Genomic DNA, 23,349 nt, shown 5'->3' on the forward strand with positions numbered 1-23,349 from the left:
ACTGACCCCTGTGATTTAGTAATTAGTGGATCCGAAATTTTTCCAGTGTTTCTTCTTCTTTGTTTTGCTACAATGCGTGAAACATAAAGCTAAACAGCCTTTTTACTCTGAAAACTTATATTCTATTTATTCACCTTTGGCTTCAGCCTGGGCAAAGCATAGCCCTGGGTGCCTCCCCCCCCCTCCCTGCATGCATATTTCATTGCCATAATAGATTTCTAATATAGTTTAGTATATAGTATTGCATGATTATAAATTCATTAATAATTCCATTAAATAATAATTATAATTATAAATACTGATTGCCTATTTAATGAATCACGTTCATTATTATTAATCAGTGTATATACATTAACTATTGTACAGTGGAACCTCAGTTTTTGAATGTAATCTGTTCCAGAAGGCCATTCAACTTGCGAAACATTCAAAAACCAAAAACTGAAAGCAGAAGCCTCAATACAATAGGGAAACTCAAAACTGAAGCCGCGTAGCACATTTGGCTTCCGAAAACCAAAGCAGTTACTTCCGGGTTTTCAGCATTTGGAAGCCAAAATATACAATGATGGAGGCATTTAGGTTTGATTGTACCAGAATAAATATTTTACAGTCTCAGAAATTTTTTGATCATCATCATATCTATAAATATTAGTTACAGTTAAAATAAAGAGCAGATTATCAATCATTGATGTAATTCCCAACAAGGCTTCCTTTATTATAATGATTTATTTTATTTATTAAACAGAATTTATGTACTGCTTAATTTCCAAAAAGTTTACGTGAAACAATATAGACTGCACTAGTTCCCAGTTCCCAGGCCCAATTCAAAGTGCTGGATTTAACCCTTAAAGCCTTAACAGTTCAGCAGTGCAATACCTCAAGGACCGGCTCTCCCCATATCAACCTACCAGGACCCTGAGACCATCCTCTGTGGCCTTTCTTTGTGTGCCTCCTCCACAAGAGGTCCAGAGGGTGGCAACATGAGAACGGGGCCTTTTCTGCAGTGGCTCCCCATTTGTGGAATGCTCTCCCCAGGGAGGTTCAGCTGGCACCTTTATCATACAACTTTAGGCGCCAGGTGGAAACATTCCTCTTTAACCAGGCCTTGGGCTGATTAACATCCAATACCCTTTTAAAATGTGTTGTGGAAGGGGGGGATTATTGGGTTGTTGCAGACCTTAGAACACTCCAGGCAGCCTTTGGAAGGCACAGCCCATGGAATGCTTCCTGCTACTCCTGCATAAGGAGCTTACAGATGAGCTGAGAATTAAGGGCGTGTATAAGAAATGGAAGAAGGGGGAAATCACAAGTAGCCAACAGTTGTAGGGGGAAGGTCAGTGTGGCTAAAGCGCAGAATGAGTTCAGGCTTGTAAGAGAGGTCAAAAATAATAATAAAAGGTTTCTTTGGCTATGTCCAAAGCAAGAGGAAGAACAAGCAAGTGGTAGGTCCTTTGCGTGGAGAAGACAGAGAATACATATGAAGGAGCAATTTCTATTCAAATCCTAATCGAGGTTTTTGCAGGGTTGTTGGCATTGATACCAAGGTCCTTTCTTTTAGGCATTCCTTGCTCTTCCAAACACACTGGATGAAATTGACGCTTTGCTGAATGAGGAGAAATCAAGAGCTTCCTGTTTCACAGGCCTCAGCGCTTCAGTATGTATCCCCAGTATTGAACTCCCACACTGTACTACGTTGCTTAGTAATAACAACAACAATAAGCTAAGCAGCAGGAACAATGTGTTGTAAAATGCCATATTCTGAATCTATTAGAATTCTAAATAGCCTTTTTTCTCAGAGACCACTGTGTTCTGGGCTGCTTCTGATTTTTTAAAAAGAGGAAAGAAAAAAACAGCGATTGCAGGGGGAGGGCGGAGAGAATTAGCTTTGGCTCAAAGTACAATTGATGATAATGATAAGACTGGTTTGGTTAATGCCCCTTGGTCTCTGGTGATGTGCTGTGGGGAGCTGAGGAAAGGCGGAATCCTTCACCTCTCCACCCTCATGCTCCCTTTGCACCTAAAAGTCAGGCCCTGCACCCACCCATTTTTATATTTGATGGAGGCCGATCCAGTTTTAAATAAACAGCTGTGCTGCTATTGAATGTTTGAGGTTCTCCCAGTTAGAAGTGCAGTGTTGACTCATATTCTTTTCACTTGAGCTAGAAATGTATTTTGTATTGTGAATGTGTAACCAGGTTCCGTGTCTGTTTTCTATTTCAACAAGTAATGGGCCTTGTAGTTTTCTTTCTTTGGATTTGGATTGTAAAACGTCTGTATTGTCCACTTGGAAGATGTCACCTCTTAAAGAGAGTCATGTCTTCCTGCCAGGTTGTTGAGGAATGTAACAAAAGAACAGAAGAAATAGCACAGATGACAGTGGAGCTGGAGGAGAAGAAAAAAGAATTGGATGACTATAGGCAGAATATTTCACAGGTATTATGTGTATTGGTTATTATTGCCATTATTTTCACTCCATAAGGCATTATAATATAGGGGAGTGTATAAATAGCTGTTGGCCTTCTAATAAATCATCATAATAAGTACAGTCTACAAATCCATCCTTGCAAGAGGTATATGAATGGCAGTGGTACACGGAGGCAAGGAACTCAGAAGCCGAGTACACACAGCCGCCGGCAGGTTCAGCCAGCTGGAGCACAGGACTAAGGACTTGTGGAACGCCCACACCCCCCACTGCCATAGCATGGCAGCACAGTCCTAGCACCCATCCATGGTAACATGGATAGCACATGGCATCCGGTCGCCACAGAGTAGCTTCCATGTGCAGTGGGGTGGCTTCATGCACATCAGGAGGTCTGTGTGGCCAATGGGAGTGAAGTTGGTAGGAGCATACTTTGTGTTTGACCTGCACAGGGGCTTTCAGCAACCAAGACAACTTGATGAGAAGATCCATTCATGCACACCCTGCACATGCTGGCATTCAGTGCGCAGGTCTAGTGTCAACACAGCACAGCCTCTGCCTGGCGCTCTTATTTTCCACAGGGGGATGGCAACTGGCAGTGTAGCCTCCCCTCTTCATTTCCTCCACCCCCAGTCCCTGGATCACAGCTGGCGCAGCACATTGGTGCACATGCACCTTCTAACCCATATGTCAGAAGGTGTTTAGGGACACCATTAATAAATAGCATATTTAAAACTTTAACCTCCTGATTGCTGCAGCACAAAGATGTGTATCTGCTGTAGAATTGCTCCTCTTAACATGAGTGGTTTTTTTCTTTTTAGGCTAAGGAAAAGTGGCTAAACCCTTTGAAACAGCTAGTTGAGCAAATTAATGAAAAGTTCAGTGGCTTTTTTAGTTCCATGCAGTGTGCCGGGGAAGTGGACCTACATACAGAAAACGAGGTACGATTACCAGTGCTACATTTTGTCTAAAATTGAGAGGAAATCTCTCCATCTGGATATCTGAATCTTCACACCTGTATTAAAGAATAAGGAATACCCAGTTGTTTTCTCATATTGTCACTTTTGAAACAGTTCTTGGAAGGTAGTATCAGGCTTTCTTGGAAAGTATAAACTGTTTTGTTTCCAGACTGGCATTAGCAATAATGTTCTATACCAAACCCTGGCAAGCAGTTCTGTAAGTTTTATTTAAGTGTTTTCAGTTTGAAGCATCTAAACACTCCAAATACATAAAAAGTAGTTCCCAGTGCTCTGCACTAGGAATTGAGACCTTGAGTAGGTTTATTTAGATGAAAGGGGCAGAACATGCTCACTTTGGAGTCGGCCCCAGAGAAGACATTGGCAATGCTTGGTTTGGAATGAGCATATGTAGGATACAACTGAGAAGGAGAAATCAGACCATCAACTCAGACCAGGAAACAGCAGGGGCAGTTTAACCTCAATAGTCTTCCTTTCTCGCTTGCACTCCTATGGGGATGAGGGAAGTGCTGTGTTTTGGGAGTCCCCTGTGGGGAGATAAAGCCTGCCTTCTGGCCCGAGTCTCGCTGATGGAAATCCCTGCAACCACATAGAAATGCATTACACATGCACACAAACCGTGTGTGTGTGTGTGTGTGTGTGTGTGTGTGTGTGTGTGTTAGCCCTGCATCCACCACCTTCCATGTATCATAATTGGCAAGTATTTTGCTAGTCACAATTTAGCAGTTGGGGAGCAGAAGGGAAGTGCCTATTTGCTATTACAAAATGTTAGTTCTGGTTTGTGCTGCTGTGTGAGCACAGCCTTTGGCTTCCAGATGGTCTGGAAAAGATGTTGTGCAAGTGCCCCTTCCTGTCTGTTGAGTGGAAAAGCAGTCCCTTCCATAACAGGAGTATTGTGTTAAGGCTCAGTTTGACACTGCTGCAAGTGTGCTTGTGTTTTTTCATGCTAGTACTGGAGCATAGTTGGGATTGGGATTGGGTTGTTAGATAAAGCTGAAACAAGACTCCGGTCCATGATTTGAAGTTAGTTTGGGGGGGGGGAGTTGGTATTAATTGTGGTTTGGTATGCTGTCTGAATGACAAACCATAGTTACATCTACCGTATTTCTCTGCCTCCTGGAGACAGGAATAAATGTATGGCACTGAGTGCCAAGAAGATGGGAAATGAAAGCAAATAAGCTTTTGATTTGATGTGATAGCAGCATTTTCTCTCTTTGATTTATTGTACATGACTATGTGCCAACTTAGGGACATGGGTGGCACTGTACGTTAAAACCACAGAGCCTAGGACTTGCCGATCAGAAGGTTGGCGGTTCAAATCCCCACGACGGGATGAGCTCCCGTTGCTCAGTCCCTGCTCCTGCCAACCTAGCAGTTTGAAAGCACGTCAAAGTGCAAGTAGATAAATAGGTACCGCTCTGGCAGGAAGGTGAACGGTGTTTCCATGCGCTGCTCTGGTTTGCCAGAAGCGGCTTAGTCATGCTGGCCACATGACCCGGAAGCTGTACGCCGGCTCCCTCGGCCAATAAAGTGAGATGAGCGCCGCAACCCCAGAGTCGGTCACGACTGGACCTAATGGTCAGGGGTCTACCTTTACCTTATGTGCCAACTTGCAGATCTCTTAACACTGCTATCCTGTTATGACAGGAGGAATATGACAAATACGGGATTCGGATTAGAGTCAAGTTTCGCAGTAGCACCCAACTTCACGAACTGACTCCACACCATCAGAGTGGAGGGGAGAGAAGTGTTTCGACGATGCTGTACCTGATGGCTTTGCAGGAACTCAACAGATGCCCCTTCAGAGTGGTGGATGAAATAAATCAGGTACATATGCCAGCACATGAAAGGGTATACTGTATTCATTAGCAGGAGAGAAAATGTTAACATGTTTATTTCTTTTGCAGGGAATGGACCCAGTTAATGAAAGGAGAGTCTTTGATGTGGTGGTTGAAACGGCTTGCAAAGCGAGCACTTCTCAGTACTTCCTTATTACACCAAAGGTGCGTACTTATGTGGGTGCTATGCGTGACAGAGTAGTGATACTCTGAGTAGACCCATGAAAATCAGTTGCCTTAAAGTACGTCTGAGTATGACTTAGTTGGCTATCACTCTACGTTATTTACAATTCTTTATTCAAACAACAGCAACAATTTATTATTTATACCCCACCCATCTGGCTGGGTTTCCCCAGCCACTCTGGGTGGCTTCCAACTGAATATTAAAAATAGAATCAAACACTAAAAACTTCCTAAACAGGGCTGCCTTCAGATGTCTTCTGAAAGTCAGGTACAGTACTTGTTTATTTCCTTGACATCTGATGGGAGGGCGTTCCACAGAGCAGGCACCACCACCGAGAAGGCCCTCTGCCTGGTTCCCTGTAACCTCACTTCTTGCAGTGAGGGAACCGCCAGAAGGCCCTCAAAGCTGGACCTCTGTGTCTGGGCTGAACAATGTGGGTATAACCTTCAGGTATACTGGGCCAAGGCCGTTTAGCACTTTGAATTGTGCTTGGAAACATACTGGGAACCAATGTAGGTGTTTCAGGACCAGTGTTATATGGTCTCGGCTGCCACTCCCAGTCACTAGTTTAGCTGCCGCATTCTGGATTAATTGCAGTTTCTGGGTCACCTTCAAAGGTAGCCTCACATAGAGCACATTGCAGTAGTTCAAGCGGGAGATAACCAGAGCATGCACCACTCTGGTGAGACAGTCCGCGGGCAGGTAGGGTCTCAGCCTGCGTACCAGGTGGAGTTGGTAGACAGCTGCCCTGGATACAGAATTGACCTCCTCCATGGACAGCTGGGAGTCCAAAATGACTCCCAGGCTGCGCACCTGGTCCTTCAGGGGCACAGTTACCCCATTCAGGACCAGAGAGTCCTCCACACCAGTCCGTCCCCTGTCCCCCCAAAAACAGTACTTCTGTCTTATCAGGATTCATCCTCAATCTGTTAGCTGCCATCCATCCTCCAATCGCCTCCGGACACTCACACAGGACATTCAATAACTTCCCTGGTTCTGATTTGAAAGAGAGGAAGAGCTGGGTATCATCCGCATGCTGATGAACACCCAGCCCAAACCCCCTGATGATGCATAATATTGATGGGAACATTTTCCAGAACATCTAAAACCTGTTTTAAATCAGTCTATTCATTGGCATCCCAAGTGCAATCCAATGCATAGGTATGGTTTTATAAAATCCTTTATGCTTGGGGATTTTCATACTGGAAGCAGCATCATAGCCCTTTGAATGCTTCTGTTCTTTGAGACTTGTAGGCAGCTCTGATTTAATTCCACCTCTTTATAATATCAAATAAAGGAGGCTGAAGCAGGTCCTCCAGTTTTGGCCCTGGCCCCATGGAATTTCCTCCTGAGGGGGATCCTAACCCTGCAAATATTAAGGGGGAAGGTTAGTATTTTCATTTTGGCAAGCATTTAATTAAGCATTTAATTATCCAGAGATTCTCTTCCTTTGGCAGAGGGAGTTTGCCTATGGAAGGACTTCTTTTGATAAAAAGGAAACCTTTGGCTCCAACCCATTGTGATTATTATGTTTTAAGGCCTGAAACATTAAAATGCAGTGTTAATATGTAACTACCAAAATGCATATGTGCCAAAAAGGAGAAAGTAAAATAGCATTTTGTTCCTGAGAAACGGACTATGGCTGATGTGGAAAGTACTGGTGTATATTGACTAAGAAACAAGTGTGATTGGCAATGGACAGACTCTTTGTAATGGAGCCTTCTTTCTTGATTTGTTGACAGCTCCTGCAGAACCTCACTTATGCACAGAGGATGTCGGTGCTGTTGGTCTACAATGGATCTTCTATGCTAGAATCGAACAAGTTCAGCCTGAAGTGCTTCCATAGGAGACGGCTGCGATTTCTGTGTTCATGAAGGTCTTCCAGGTGCCTTTTGAAACTTGATCGAAATTAGTTGGAAAAGTCCAAATAACTTTTATTTATTTTTATTTTATTTATTTACTTAAATGCACAACTCTCTTGAAGGGACTTACATGAGTATAGTGTATACTTCCTTCTACCTTACAGGTCATTGTCCTCTGCAAGCACTTTTAATATTGGCCACCTTTCACTCTGCTTTGGAAGTGAATTTGTGAGGGAAACACCCATGTAGTCTTTCACAGCTATGTAGCTTCGCTGTATTTAAATTCTTTTTATATGTCTTTTAAATGTTCAGACATAGCTTTGGCAGTTTTTGGTGAACTGGTAAAGATTTCACCAAATTTGTTCAGCAGGAAAATATAACTGTTTTCACTGCCCATGGTTTTGAGCTAAAAGAGACTATGCAAGCTTTTTAAAGACGTGATCTATGGAATTAATGCAAGATGCTCAACTATAAAAGTACTTCACAATTGCTGCTAAGGTACTATCTTAATTAACTTGTGCTCTGGGAGAGGATGAGAGGTTTCAGACACTTGCCAAGAATATAAAATATCCAGTGTGGTTTTTTTCTTTGTCTAATCAGAAACTATTTGTTTAATTGGTGGTTCTCATTTTGTACAATGAACTATACTTAAAAGATGGGATATGCTTAAATTTTAACCCTGTAAACCTTTTTATGTAAAAAAAAATCTTCTGGAAAAAGCTACCAAACTATTTTTTGTATAATAAATTTATATTGGAAATGATTCATTAAATCTTTGCTACTTGAATCATTGTGCATGACTAAACTAGGAAACTTAACTCAATATTTAGATTCTTTAAATATGAGAAAAATGCAAATAAAACTACCATGATACTCATGTTCAAAATGGGATGAGAAACATTTTCAGTTGTTTGATATTATCTTGGTCAGCAGATTTCCTCAGACATTAATTTTGTCTTTGTGAAAATGAGATGTAAAGTTTGTCCAAGACAAACAAAACTGGAAAGGGTGGAATAAGTTTGTCATTCCCAGTCTGTGATCCGTGGAAGGCTGTCTCTGGGATCATAGGATATATTGGAGCTCCCTTTCTGATGGAAATCTGATGCCCACTCTGGGCTGCTGCAAGAATATCTGATGGCCTGGCCCTGCCAGTGTTAGTCAGGCTGAAGGGGGTGTTCTGAGAATGTCAGGGGGAGGGCTTTGGAAATAGCTTGGATCCAAAGTCCTCCTACTCCCCTGATATCACCACTTAATGCCCCCTCCCCCCGATTGAGATTTAGTTCAGTTCGGGTTATTATTTCTAGTAGGCGGGAAGGTACTTCAATTGAGAGCCTGGCCAGGCTCTGGGAAAGGCAGCTGAATCACCTTCCGTTCTCCCACCCGTATGTGAGGGGGACAGCCAAATTGGATACAGTCGTATTTGAAAATTAATTCAAGATTGAAATCCAGGCATCAAATTATTCTGTATGTGTATATTCAGTTGATTCTTTATCAGGTATATTCAAGTGTGAGCATTCCTGAGAAAGTCATTCTTAAAGTCTCCACAATACATGAAAAATTAGAGCTTAAATTTGAGGTTTCAATAGTACTGGGGAGAATGATTGCGAAACATTCCTCCATCAAAAACCCAAAGCAGCAGACGCCTTAGATAAGTCTTCAGATTGATCTTAATATGTCCACATTTTGAGAGGGGAATGGGCTGTTGTATCATTTGCCAAAATTCTCTCTCTCTCTCTCTCTCTCTCTCTCTCTCTCTCTCTCATCTCCAAGTTGTCCAAAGCTTGGTTGGCATTTTGTAGCACAACTTTCCACTTACTACTTTGGCATGTTTCTCACTTTTTTGGGTACTATTGTTTTTAATCCCACTACACAAACAAGAATGACAACAACCCATATTTTGCTGGATCTCTCAGTGGCCTTTGATACCATCGACCATAACATCATTCTGGACTGTTTTGAGGGGCTGGGAGCTGGGGACACTGCTATATAGTGGTTCTGTTCCTTCTGCCGTTTCCAAAAAGTGGTGTTCAGACCCCTGGGCTCTCACTTGTGGGGGTGCCTCAGGGTTCTGTCCTCTCCCCCATGCTTTTCAGCATCTACATGCAGCCGCTGGGAGAGATCATCAGGGGGTTTGGGCTGGGTGTCCATCAGTATGTGTCTGGAGGCAGTTGGAAGATGGATAGCAGCAAACAGATTGAGGTTGAATCCTGACAAGACAGATGTACTGTTTTGGGGGGATGGGGCAGACAGGTGTGAAGGACTCCCTGGTCCTGAATGGGGTAACTGTGCCCTGAAGGACCAGGTGCGCAGCCTGGGAGTCATTTTGGACTCCCAGCTGTCCATGGAGGAGCAGGTCAATTCTGTGTCCAGGGCAGCTGTCTACCAGCTCCATCCGGTACGCAGGCTGAGACCCTACTGGCCTGCAGACTGTCTCGCCAGAGTGGTGCATGCTCTAGTTATCTCCCGCTCGGACTACTGCAATGCGCTCTATGTGGGGCTACTTTTGAAGGTGACCCGGAAACTGCAATTAATCCAGAATGTGACAGCTGGACTGGTGACTGGGAGTGGCAGCCGAGACCATATAATACTGGTCCTGAAACACCTACATTGGCTCCCAGTATGTTTCCAAGCACAATTCAAAGTGTTGGTGCTGACCTTTAAAGCCCTAAATGGCCTTGGCCCAGTATACCTGAAGGAGCGTCTCCACCCGCATCGTTCAGCCCGGACACTGAGGTCCAGCGCTGAGGGCCTTCTGGCAGTTCCCTCGCTGAAAGAAGTGAGGTTACAGGGAACCAGGCAGAGGGCCTTCTCGGTGGTGGTGCCCGCCCTGTGGAACGCCCTCCCATCAGATGTCAAGGAAATAAACAAGTACTGTACCTGACTTTCAGAAGACATCTGAAGGCAGCCCTGTTTAGGGAAGTTTTTAATGTTTGCTGTTTTATCCTATTTTTAATATCCTGTTGGAGGCTGCCCAGAGTGACTGAGGAGGCCCGGCCATTTGGGTGGTGTACAAGTAAATAATAATAATAATAATAATAATAATAATAATAATAATAATAAATTTTTAAATTATTATTTATACCCCCTCTACTTAAAAACAGAGATGCTGGAACCACAGGGATGCCCAATGTTTCGTTTACATACAGACTGCCAATGTGCCTTACTTTGCTAACTATGTTTTTCTGCAGCTTGGCAAACTTATAAAACTTACAAAACTAAAAAGATTACTGTGTTGATAGGAAAGGGGAAGGTTGTTCTTTTCCCCCTCCTGATGCTGCAGGTATAGCTCTTCAAAGTACTTTGATTTCCATGGCAAAAACCATGGAAGGCCATGCTTTTCTCCACGGTCCTGATTTTGAGAATTCTTCTGTCAACATTGGTACGATGGGCAACATTAGCTGTCGCTTTCATCACTTCCCTTAACTTGGAAGCCTCAAAAACACTTGTTAGTAGTATGTATACAGTATGAGTCGTTGCAAAGCACAGTGTGTACCTTTGCAACAGAGCTTTTCAACAGTGTTCTTTCATCATGCAACTACAGAGCTCGTCTTTGGGGAAAAGCTACTGCTGAGACCAAAATCCTAACCAAATGGTATGCCTTACAGAAAAAACAAGCTCCAGATCATCACATGCACCACCAGAGGCCACTATAACACACAGTGATGAACTCTGTGGCTGTTTCACCATGCAGGTGATGAGAAGCGCTTGAGAAGGGGGAATACATCTTCCATTTTATATTTGAGTGGGGTGTTTGTGTCCCTTCTCAAAATAGTTTTGAGCCGCACTGTTACCCCACAGTCCAGAAGTCCCTTGGTAAGCTGTGTAGCATGCAGAATAGTGATATGGATGAAGGGTTCCACGTTTGGAAAGAGTTTGTTTTACAGTGGTATTTTGGTTTTTGAACAGCTTAGTTCTTGAACTACTTGGAACCCAAACACTTCAAACCCAGAAATGAGTGTTCCGGTTTTGGAACTTTTTTTGGAAGCCGAACATGCTCCAGTTTGAGTGCACACTTCCATTTTGAGCGTGTGCCATGGCCCCAGTAGTGGCTGCCGCACTTCCTTCCCTTCCCTTTCCTCTTTCCTCAGTACAAAGTGGAGTTGGGCGGCTCCTCGGAATGTAAGTGACTCCAAAGTAGGGAGACTTGGAAGTTGGCGACTTTTCCCCAGCGCGCAGAGAGACGGTGTTTGGGGGGGAGCGTGTGGTGGGGGAACTATGCTGGGCAGGTTGGCCTCCCCCCCTCGCCTTCCCTCCCCCATCCCAAGCCCGACCCCAAGCGAGATCCAGGCGAGCCAGCGCAGGCGCTGCATTCACAAGCTTGCACAGCACGCAGGCTCCAGGCCACCCGGCTGAGCAGCTGGGGGCACAGCCTGGGGCTGCCGCTTTGTAATGTTGCCCAAAGAGGAGACAGAAGCCCAGGTGAATGGGGAGTGTGGGCAGATGCTGGAAAACATGCAGGGGAGAAAAAGGGGGGGTGGCTTGGGCAGGGGAAGAGAACTTTTGCCTCCCTTTCCTTCCCTCCCTCTTAAACTCCCCTCTCCTGCATCCAGTTAGCCACCTCCTTCTCCATGCGCGCTCCTCGCCCCTCCAGTTTGAGTGTTTACACACACACACACACTTAAACTCCCCCCTCCCGCCTGACCCTCAAATGGCAATGGGTAGATCACTGCTAGTTTTGATACTGGGTAGTAGATTGCAGCCTGGTTTCTTGCTTTCATTTTATGGATCAATGGTCTCATTACATAGTAGAATTCATGTTAAATTGCTGTTTTAGCGGTTATTTTTAAAAGTCTGGAACAGATTAATCCATTTTATATTACTTTCTATGGGAAAGCACACCTTGGTTTTAGAACGCTTTGGTTTTAGAACAGACTTCAGAATGAATGAAGTTTGAAAACCAAGGTACCACTGTAATTTCAGCTAATACCGGATTCTGCAGCTCACCTCAGGGGACTAGGTGATGCTAAGATTTTTAACTGGTTCTGTGGCAATTGTACTGGCTTCTCAGCCCAATTCAAGATAAGACACATTGGCCTCTTTGGAGCCTTCCCATCACCCCGCCCTTCCCTCTTCTATATTTTAAAATCATGGGGAGAGACCCTACTTAGGGATTATTCAGTGAACCAAGTTAAATCTCATAAAAGGCCATTTTGAGGGCTATCCCAAAGCTCTGTAACTTATTTCCGAGTGAAATTCTACTTCGTCCTTAGAAGATTCTTGCTTTTTTACAGCAGGAGGTGTTTTTGGAGGAGAGAGTTCGGTTGTAACCCTATGCAGGGTTGCATAAGAGCACTCCCGACTGACTGCTGTGGAACTTACTTCTGAGTAAGCATGCACCAGATCAGTCTGAAGATGACAACGGTGAGGTAGATAGACTGCTGACCTCAAGTTGTTGTGAATGGTGGTTGCTGTTGATTTTCTAGCTGCTACGAGTCCAGATGCTTGCTCCTGCATTTATTGCAAGGATTATATTTATTGTTAGGTTCCACGACTGTCTGTATGGGTAAGCCTCCTAGTTTCTAAAGAGAGAAGGCACAGCAACAAATTTTTAAACAAACAAACAAACAATCAAACAAACAAACAAACAAACATTGAGGTCTGCCAAGGAACACTGGGAAAGGAAAGGGAGGGAGCAGAACAGCTTTTCGTTACTTTAAATAAGCAATTCTGGTGAAACCTTATACAAAATATGCAAATGGTTATTTTATCACAGACATTTAGGCAATGCGGCAGGTATAAGGCAATGAGGAATGTTCAAGTTTTGCCAGTAACTTACAGTTAACTAAAGTACAGCTTATTTTAGCACTGTGTTTTTGAGGATGCTGGTATTATAGGTAAAGGTAAAGGGACCCCTGACCATTAGGTCCAGTTGTGGCTGACTGGGGTTGCAGCGCTCATCTTGCTTTACTGGCCGAGGGAGCTGGCATACAGCTTCCGGGTCATGTGGCCAGCATGACTAAGCCGCTTCTGGCGAACCAGAGCAGCGCACAGAAACGCCGTTTACCTTCCCGCCAGAGCGGTACCTATTTATCTACTTGCACTTTGACGTGCTTTTGAACTGCTAGGTTGGCAGGAGCAGGGACTGAGCAACGGGAGCTCACCCCGTCACGGGGATTCGAACCGCCAACCTTCTGATCAGCAAGTCCTAGGCTCTGTGGTTTAACCCACAGCGTCACCTGTGTCCCTGTGCTGGCATTATAGTAGCAAATAAATTAACAGACGCTCCCACAGTGCCCACCTTTATTCATTAGTTGTATCTTGTGGTCTCTCTTCCTTCAGCAGCATGCCTGCAAAAGCAAACATTTCCTCTGTGCCTAACAACTCTGCTGAGGGGTGGTGGTGGTTTGCATTGTGACTTCCCCTGATACAGGCAGACAAAAATAAATCCAAAAATATCCTGCTAGGTCACCTGCTAAGGTATCTTCCTTATTTCCAGTGATGTAAACATTTAGTGCATAAACCTGTTTGATCTAGGTAAACGTGGGGAAGTGTCCAGCTACAGCTCCATGTTCCCTGATGGTCCTCCTTGATGTCCGAGATCAGGCAAGACGGTTGGAAACACAACACAGCCCAGGACAGATGGAGGCGCTGAGCAGGGTGGGCTGTGGTGATGAGCGCTTCTTCAGAAGCTATGGGAAGCATCTTGTTCTTTCTGATGGGTCAACAAGGTGCTTTTGAAGGGGCCACATTAGCAATGATCTTCTGTGCCACTAGATATACCTTTGCCACAGTTGAGCAGCTGTGGATCTTAGACACTTCCTTGCCAGCATAAGCACCTTCTAGGTTTAAGCCTTTGTCATTTTGGAGAAGCTGACCTTCAAATGCTTCTTCAGTTTTAGTTATTTCAAACTTTCAATTCATTACAAATTAAACACGTGCTCAACGCTTTCAAATATCTAATCTTAAAATATATATAAAGTTCACCGTTATCTGCTAACCTTTAAGGTTGGTTTACGCATTCTGTGTTCATAACTTGATTCCTCCTCCCTGATTACAGTACTTGCAGCTGAACATTCAAGTTCACTCCATGGCATCTAAGGTGGTGATGGGGCAGGGGCTGGAAGAATACTCTGCCTGATCTGTGATGCTTGTTCACACTTGCTTGATCTGTGATTCACACTTGCAAATCACCAGTTAATGCTGTAATAATTAGATAATTAACATGATGTATGAACCATTCCCTAAATAATTTGGCTCCAATTTGGACCAAAAGTTGTATTTTAAACTTCAAGCAAACCAGACCTTTCAAACAAACAAACAAACAAACAAACAAACAAACAAACAAACATAGCCAAATGGTTGCAAACACACATGGAAAAATGGTTTAATAATGAATTAAATACGTGTTTTTCAGAATGAAATATTTGTCTCTAGCCAGAAGTGCCCCAAGAGTCTTCTGGCATATTAAAGACAAACGTACTTACTGTAGAATTTACTTTCATAGACCTACTTTTAGAGACCAGCTTGTCAAATATGTGAAGTGTTATCTGCAGTTGATTGATGCGTATGACACATACATTCACAAGGGTGCCCAGGAGCTTAAAGGTCATGAAATAGAAGAGGTGCAGTAGGTAGGCGGCTTTTCTTTAACCATTGTAGACCTATTGGTTGCCTGCATTTCATAAACGTCATACAGTGGATGGGTACTTTATACCTTTTTATTATGTCAAAATGCTCAATTGAATTCAATGGGACTTATTTCTAAACATACTTGTGTAAGATTGAGCGGTAAATCTATTGGTCCAAGGTGGGACGCAAGAGCCTGCTGGAGGAGGCCAGTGGCTCCCCTGTTCTCACCGTGGCCAATCAGATGCCTGCGGGAGAGCAGGGCCTGAGCGCAAGAGCAAATCTCTGTCCTTGTGAATCCCAGCAACTGGTATTGAGATGCAGGCTGGATGACAGAGAATGGAAAACAACCATCCTCTTTTAACGCCATTCAAGTCCATGGTTATCAGTACATCTTGTGGGAGCAAATTGCATAGTTCAGCTACAGAATATGCCGCATGAAGGAGGATTCCTTTTGCCTGTTGAGAGGGTTTGCCTGCTTTCAGCCATTTATTCCTGCACCAGGCTGGCTGCATGCCTTTCATCATGACTACTACATGTAATAACTCAATTTGAGAAGTAGAGCACAAAAGTTGAATTCCATGTGGAGTTACCTCAGTAGTGAAGCAACATGTTCTTCACAGCCTCTATCAACCAGTAACTTCCATGGATAGGAAGCCGGAAACTCTGCTATAAAATGGGGGTGGGAAACCTCTGCTCCTCCTGATCCTGTTGAACTCCCAACTCCCATCGGCTTCAACCAGCAGGTCCAATGGTTAGGGGAGCTGTAGTCCTCTGACACCTGAAGGGCGATGGGTTCCCCACCCCTCAAGTTCTTGTCACAGCAGTTTATATCTGATTCTCTTCTTCTTGTGTTAGTACTGAGCATAATTTGATTAAGAGAAAACAAGAACCCTAACTTGACCCAGGAGTGAAAAATTAAGTCAATGAAAAATTATTCCTAAGGGAAGTTTTTTCATAGAATCATAGAATTGGAAGAGACCACAAGGGCCATCGAGTCCAACCCCCTGCCAAGCAGGAAACACCATCAGAGCACTCCTGACATATGGTTGTCAAGCCTCTGCTTAAAGACCTCCAAAGAAGGAGACTCCACCACACTAGTAACAGTTAGTAAAAAATATATGCATCATTAAGCAGATAAACTGAACTTTGTTGATTGGAAGCCAGTTTAAGGAATTGTCTAGCCAACAACCTGATGCTCAAGTTTGCATGGAGTGTTTTCCCCCCTCTTCTCTTCAAAAGCTTGCATTCATTTGTATTTGGTCATCTAATCTCTTTACGTCAAATTAGAAGTGAACCTTTAATTTCCATTTCATTTCATTATAACCGCATACAAATTTTGTAGGTATAGTTCTCACCCAGGTTGCCTGATGAATGGGCTTAAATTTTGCCGTTGGGTGTTTTTGCGAGACTGAAGTAGTTGTGAATGATGCACACACTATATGTTTAAGGCAAATTTTCCCTCCAAAGAATCCTGGGAAGTGTAGTTTACCCCTCACAGCACTACAATTCCCAGCACCCTTTAAAAGGATGGGATGTGCTTTAAATGTTTGGTGCGTACTCAGCCTTGCTATATACAAACGACGACTGCTGATTTGCAAGATTGCTCACCATCCTGCCAAAATAAAAACCCATTAATCCAGAGAGAGTAAAGGGCTCATCTTTGTATATAATCACCCGTTTTGTTAGACCAAATGGCAAGAAACAAAGACCATTTCAACCTGCACAAATCAGTGATGATTGCCTCTTTCAACCCATTCAGCTTCAAAGTGGTAATAGCATCTAGATGGGGTTGTCTTTTCTGAAAGGATGGTATTTGCAGCTTGAGTTGTAGGACAATCTAGCAGATGAGACTGATGGACCAGCTGCAGCCTCTCCTGCGCAAAGGCAGCCTGGCTAGTTGTCCATGGCCTAGCAAAACAGACATGGCCATAATTTCAAGGTGTTCCCTGCAGCCTTCATTTGAAGACTGTTAAGAACCAGAATCTTCTGCTGGTGCAAAATGTGGCTGCTTGGTTATTGACTGCAACTAGTCAGGAAAATATCTCATAACCATCTCTCCTGAAACAACTTTCCTAGTTTTTGCAGAGCCACTAATCCTACTTAACAAGGACAACCCTCTCTTTGAAGCGCTGTCAGAGGACAGTTTGAAGGAGTGTCTGGTGCAGTCCAAAGGGCAGCCGTGGCCTTGAAGGTGCCCATCAACGAAATATAGGGGGAAACAGACAGAGCAGGTGCCAGGCTTACCAGACTACCTCCCCTGTTAGCATGAGACATTGTGCAGAATTTTTCAACTTTGAAATTCCAAAAACAAGGGGTGGTAAATAGTTGCAACATGACTTGGGAACTCAAAAGATATTTTAGTTAAATTAATATAAATTAGTTTTGCTGGTTAAGTAAAATGTGTGCAAAATTGCATATTTTATTTTATATAGCATTAATATTGTGTAGTGGTATTTAGCATTAGCTGACATTTTCTTAAGGCAAAATTAAATTCTTTGGTTTTCCTAAAGCAGCTTATGTGCTTCTTCATCAGACATACTTACCAAAATAAATGTTGTCCAATCACAAAAATAATAGATTTGAATTCCTCACACCCAAAAACATATTTTTAAGACCCTTAACTGAAGAAATTTGCAAAATTTAAGTTTCACCCCCTAAAATGACACACCCTGGTAACAATGTATTTCTATTTAAATTGTAGCAATAATATCTAAATTTGCATCTATACATATCAATCCGCATATGCAAATCTATGTCCATTTTTTGTGATGCTTACATGGCCAGCCAGGTGCCCTGCAGGTTTCCAAGCACAATTCAAAGCCTGAGGGGCAGCCAAGGTGGTTCCCTTCAGGTGTTTTGGACCACAATGTTCATCCTTCCTAACCACTAGTTATGCTGGCTGGGGGGAGGGGGGGCCACCTTGGCTGTACCTTTAAAGTCCTCCATGACTTGGAGCCTTCAGAGGAGAGGTGGATCAGCAGCTGGAGAAAAGGCATTCCTTGTCAGTGGTGGGGCCCAGTTTGTGGCATGGCCTCCCCACAAAGACGTCCATGGCACCCTTGCTACTGTTGGGCTTCAGGGGGCAGGTTAAATTTTTGCCTAGGCGGTTCAGTTGAGAGGCAGTGTGGTGTAGTGGTTGGTACTGCTACAGGGAGATCAGGGTTCAAATCCCCACTCAGGCATAAAGCTGACACTAAATTCTGTGCAGTCATTCCTGGATGCAAATCATTCAAAGTAACATGTTTGTTTTTATTTATTTTATTTTTTATTATTGGACAATTTATATATACATATGTACAAAAAACACCTATGACTACTTTTTTCTTTTTTACAATTTCATGTGATTTACAAAAACAGGACAGGAAAATAACTTAGAAAGGATACGAATACTGTACAAAAATAAAATGGATTAAACTTGTAAAGGTTGGTATTTTACAGTGTTACAGATTGTTAATCTGTAGTAAAACAGCATTTGAAGAGTATGTCCGGTTTGGTGCATACTGGGCTAAGTCCATCAGCAAACAGAAGAGAGACCTGTATATAAGTCATCAAAATTGTTCACAAAGGATGTTGTATAGCTATAGTTTTAAAGCCATGGCTTCTCTAGAATGGTCTTTCTGAAGTGAGGAGAGGAGCCATCTTCACGTCAGCACTCCTAAGAATTTCCAGAGTAACGTGGCAAATGATGTTCCCAGAAAACTTGATCTTTTGTTCTTCTCAACACCTGCAAAAGTCTCTTCCTAAACTCCCTTTTGTTAAGAACCAATAATAACTGATTTTACTGCATTGTCAAGTTTGACCATGAAATTTACTGCTTGCTTTTACACCGAGAGAGACAAACTTTTCCTATTTTTCATTTAATTTTGTTAGTGCTTAATAAACTTTGGGTGGCTTCTGAGGTTACTTTTGGAAGACTCCTAAGAGGCAAGACTTGCACCCCAATACAAAGCATATTGAATTGGAATCAAGTCCCGTGGATTTCAGTGAAACTCGCTTTCAAGTGTGTTGAGAACCACAGCTGAAGAAACAGGCCTCTGCTTCCAAGAGTAGACTCATGATCCCATGTATAGGCCTTTTCTGGCGCATGAGCAGGTTCAATTACCTTTCTCACAAACCATTCTCATGCTTATTTGGGTCTACATACGTTTGTCAGCAATCACAGGGCCAGAAACTCTTATTACTGCTTCTCTGCAGCAAGTGGGAGAAGGAATAATTTGCAAGGAAGAAACAGGACAGCATGTCCCTAATCCTGCCCACTGATTTCCTCTCTAAGCCACCACACCCTAGTTTCCCCCATGTGGCTTGGGGAGGAAGGAAAGTGGTATGGGGGTTAAAGAGAAATCCTTGCAAATTAACTTTTTCTCTTGAATCATGGCAAAGAAGCAGAATCCTCAACTCTAAAACATGTGGACCTTTAAGACCTTCTCATGCACACCCATATCTGCTCAAAGTAACACAGGAAGCATTCCCACGTCCATCTGTGGTCCAAGGACTGGTACAAATTATGGCCCTGCTTGATGTGGGGGTGGCAACTGCTCCCCCTCAGTGCAGCCACGATGGCTCTTTGTGGTGACTGGGTTGTCTGTTAGCAAAAACTGAAATGTTGCTTGTTGCTGCTCAACACACAAGTGCAGATGCTGTGGTGACAAAACCCTTCACCTGCAAGTCAGACAACCAACCCACCACAAACTGGTGGCCCCACTGACAGCTGCCACCAATAAGCAGCATGGTCATGCATACATCACTGCAGTGACAATGAAGGGCTTCACAATTTTTAAAAATATAGATGGAAGATCTATTAAGAGTACAAACCTAAATTTAAGATTATACATTCCATGGCAGGCTTAGCACCCAAGAATGTTTTTTTTAAGAAAGAACATAATTCACATGTTGGTTTTGTTTTAAAACATTATGCCTAAAAGCTGTGCGAAACTACATTTTAGGACACAGCAGACGCATCATTAGAACCTGCTTGGCTGATGTGGTTAAGGCAATGCCATTTCTGTAACCTACACATAGGAGCAATGTGGTGAGCACACTGGGAGGAATTCAGCACAGAGCGAAGCTCCATCTGCACAAGCCTATCTGCCTCTTGCACCTGCCTGCCAGCTTCTCGGGGGGGGGGGCTCCCCTGACCAATGCAGGGGCCCACAGGGGGAGCAGAGGCGAGCAGGGAAGTCCTTGGGTGGACTTCTGCTGGCAGGACTACTGAGCTGAATGCAGGCCAATGCTCAGCCACCATAGACTTGCCAACTCAAGGGTCCAGACTATAATCTTCCTGGTGGGCTATGTGGTGTGAGATCAAGGAAATGAGCCCCCACCCGTCAGAAAAAGAGGCAAGTGCCCTAATCACTGTGCAGCCACACAGCAGTTTCTCACGTGTCTAAGCGACCTGATCGTTTGTCAAGGAGGGGATGTTCATGTGCCTGTGGCTTTACAGTCAAGGTGAAATAACAGCATTCAGCATCCAGGCTCTATTTCGCTAATACTGCATTTGTCCTTCCTCAGAGCAACAGTCTACAGTTCTAGTGACTGTTGAAGGAGCAGGACTAACTGAGAGCAGAGGCTCTTGAGAACTGGTCTTGGATAGAAGGGGAGGTTGGCTGGAACAATCCCATGTTGTGAGTGGCTGGCCTAGCGCACGGTCCTCACCCCCATCAAACAAGGCAGCATTAACAGTACTGGAAAAGCAGAATACTTTTTACACTAGAGCAATAGAAATAGCCAGGCTACCTGTTTTTATAAGGAAGAACAAACATCCCTATGATTTATTTTGGACACCAGAAATTAATTTTGGTTTATCGTAAAATAAAACGTTTCAAAAAGCTGAAACGGAGGTAGAAAGTGTGCTTGGTTTCCTGACATGTCTTCACTGAAGAAAACTCATCCCTTTTTGCTTTTGAAATCCCATAGATTGTTCAAGTGCCCCTAACACCTTTACTTAGAAGCCGTTCTCTTCGCATAGACAAGAGGTTTTTTTTTTAATATAATGAACCACACAGGTTAAAAATGCTAGATGCATACTGAGTTCTAAGTGCTGGAAGCCACGGACGATTGTAGAATACTCTACTCTCTGAGATGTTTATTTTTATTTTTTTCTAGGAAGCTAGCTTTTTATCAGGTGAAACAAGAAGATTCTGCCATTGCAGGTGTACTTTACAAGAGTTGTATGTACAGATTCTTTACAAAGATGGGGCAAATTGATCCCAGTATAATTCCACTGGCTGCAGGGGGATTATGTCAGGGATGAATCTGGCCCTAGATAGGACAGTTGCACCTCTCTCTCCTTGCGAAGGAGGAGTAAAGAACATAGAACCAGTAGAATGTTTCTGGGTAGCGGGGAAAGTCTGTAAACATAATTCTCCACCATTACAAGAGATGGGGGAGGGAAAGTTCATGCTTTAACATTGACGAAGATGGCGGCTTGGCTAGATGCAAGGGGTTCTTCCAAGGACGCTTCCACTCCTGTTTTCACAGAGCAAGCCTTAGCATTAACGGACAAAGTATTGCCATTATCATTCAATGCATCAAGCCTAACACACAGGGTAAGATCACAAGGTACAGAGTGGCAGAGTTCATGTCCTAAGAAATATTTTGACATACCCCCTGTGTGGTAGGTTCAATTACCTCGTTGTTGTTGTTTGTTTGTTTGTTTGTTTTCTTCTCATATTCTGTACAACAGCTGCAATTTATGAAAAGGTAGAAGTCTCTTGGAAAGTGGTTTTAAAAAACCCAGCGAGTCTTCATTGTCTTGTCTCTGTTAGCATAGAGAATGTTGTGTAAGGAGAGGGAGAAAGTTTTGTTCCCTCCAGAAATGCACACAGTTCCCCCTGGCTGACGGGAATCTGGCAGCTGGATGAAGAGAATGCACCTTTCAGAGAGAGAGAGACATAAGGAAAAAACCTTTACAAAAGTGGTAGCTTATAAGGATGGCAGCTGCTGCTTATGCATCCATTCCAATGAAACGCAGCAGAATAAAGCACTGTTAGTGGTATTTATAGAGTACAGTACGGTACATCGTTTTCAGATGAAAGTCAGCTAGAAGTGGGGGCACTGCTGTTGGTCTCATACCTCTCCCACATTCTCTACAATGACTTTTTCACAAATATACCCAAATGGCAAATGAAGAGCAGAGCCACAGAAACACATGATACAAGCTTATATCTTGTTTTCCTTTTTGCTTAGTCATTGGTTTGTATGCATGATTTCACTCAAAAAAAGAGCAACATATAATCAAAAGTGTAGCTCATTTTTTTTAAAAAAACTGGATATACAGAACAGTTCTTCTTCAGTATAAATTTCACCTCCTTGTTTGTACATCAATCAGCTAATAAGAGCAACAGATGTAATGGTTTTTTTCTTAACAGTCTTGAACAGGATGGACCATTGAGAGAGACACACACACAGAGAGAAGTGAATCTTCTTCCAAAACATGTGCTATGGAGTTGGGTTTCTGTTCTGTTTCCTTTACTTGAGAAATACTTAAGTGAGCTGGAAAGTGGTTGTACTAAACTTTTTTTTGTCGTTTTTGTTTTCATTTAAATACAAGCAGCATTACATTAGTCAACAAAACATGCCCATGACACAGCAATCACAAAGAGCTTGGAATCACTACTGTGGTGTCACAGGTCAAACCACCAGTCAGACATATATACACCAGTGTCAATTATTTAAACTACAAAAAGAAAAGTTGCATTATTTCTGCTGATCCCCCCCCCAACGCCCACCCAGCAGTGACTGATTTAAGACTGTTGTTGGTAGCATAGCAGGGTGGAGAGGATGAAAATGTTAATCTTCCGGCTACATGTGCTTTAAAATGCAAGTAGGGGAATATTTCTGTACACTGGCGGACGTATTTGTGCTGATCAGTTATGCCTTTCTCGACAATGGTTGTCTCCCCACCCCCCACCCCCACTGTAGTCTGTTATTCAAAAGGAGGCAGAGCTGGCCTTTTTAGATCGCTTGATCATGCTGGGGTGGAACTCAGTGTGGCGACGCGCATGCTTTGTCAGGTGGTCGCTCCTCATGAACCGCTTCTCACAGAGCGGGCATCGGAACTGCTTCTCCCCAGTGTGGGTTCGGTAGTGTCGCGTCAACTCATCAGAGCGGGAAAACTTTTTAAGGCAATCGGGCCATGTGCAAGGGAACGGTCGCTCACCTGTGGGAAGGGAAAGAAGAAACAAAGCAGTTAAAGGAAGCAAATTGTGATAACTAAGGCTGGTTGTTTAAATCCTAGCATTTGATTCCTTAGAAGAAGTGCAGGGAACCTTTGGCTCTTGCCCAAGATGTTGCTCAGCTACAACTCCCATTCGCCCCAGCAAGCATGGCCGACGGCCAAGGATGCTGGGAGCTGTAGGTCAGGAACACCTGCAGGGTCAAAGGTTCCCCCACACCTGGCTTAGAAGGTCATCCGATATATTTAAGTATTTCAGCACAAGTAATACTTTGAGGATGTTCCATTAAGGTAAGTAGGTGCTGTGAACAAAATAAGTTCGGTATCTCA

General features: G+C 43.4%; 2 protein-coding genes across 9 annotated transcripts in view; one reads left to right on the forward strand and one right to left on the reverse strand.

Moving 5' to 3' along the window:
• Positions 1 to 23,349, forward strand: part of SMC5 (structural maintenance of chromosomes 5) — a 71,318-nt gene that overhangs the window by 46,075 nt on the left and 1,894 nt on the right. For 6 of the 8 annotated variants that reach the window (XM_083464805.1, XM_083464808.1, XM_083464811.1 and 3 more), the window contains 6 exons: positions 1,556 to 1,651; positions 2,326 to 2,430; positions 3,238 to 3,357; positions 5,041 to 5,220; positions 5,301 to 5,396; positions 7,158 to 8,040. In XM_083464805.1, coding sequence (XP_083320931.1) covers positions 1,556 to 1,651; positions 2,326 to 2,430; positions 3,238 to 3,357; positions 5,041 to 5,220; positions 5,301 to 5,396; positions 7,158 to 7,289 — 729 coding nt within the window. In that variant the 3' untranslated portion in view covers positions 7,290 to 8,040. Of the gene's footprint in view, positions 1 to 1,555; positions 1,652 to 2,325; positions 2,431 to 3,237; positions 3,358 to 5,040; positions 5,221 to 5,300; positions 5,397 to 7,157; positions 8,041 to 13,751; positions 14,207 to 23,349 lie in introns of those variants that run through there. The other 2 variants (XM_083464807.1, XM_083464806.1) reach the window with 2 other exon arrangements.
• Positions 18,089 to 23,349, reverse strand: part of KLF9 (KLF transcription factor 9) — a 30,324-nt gene continuing 25,063 nt past the window's right edge. The window contains exon 2 of the mRNA XM_083465044.1: positions 18,089 to 23,004. Within this exon, the coding sequence (XP_083321170.1) occupies positions 22,775 to 23,004 (230 nt within the window). The 3' untranslated portion in view covers positions 18,089 to 22,774. The remainder of the gene's footprint in view (positions 23,005 to 23,349) is intronic.

Source organism: Podarcis liolepis, assembly GCF_965112155.1.
Source record: "Podarcis liolepis genome assembly, chromosome: 11".
Classification (NCBI taxonomy): Eukaryota; Metazoa; Chordata; class Lepidosauria; order Squamata; family Lacertidae; genus Podarcis; species Podarcis liolepis.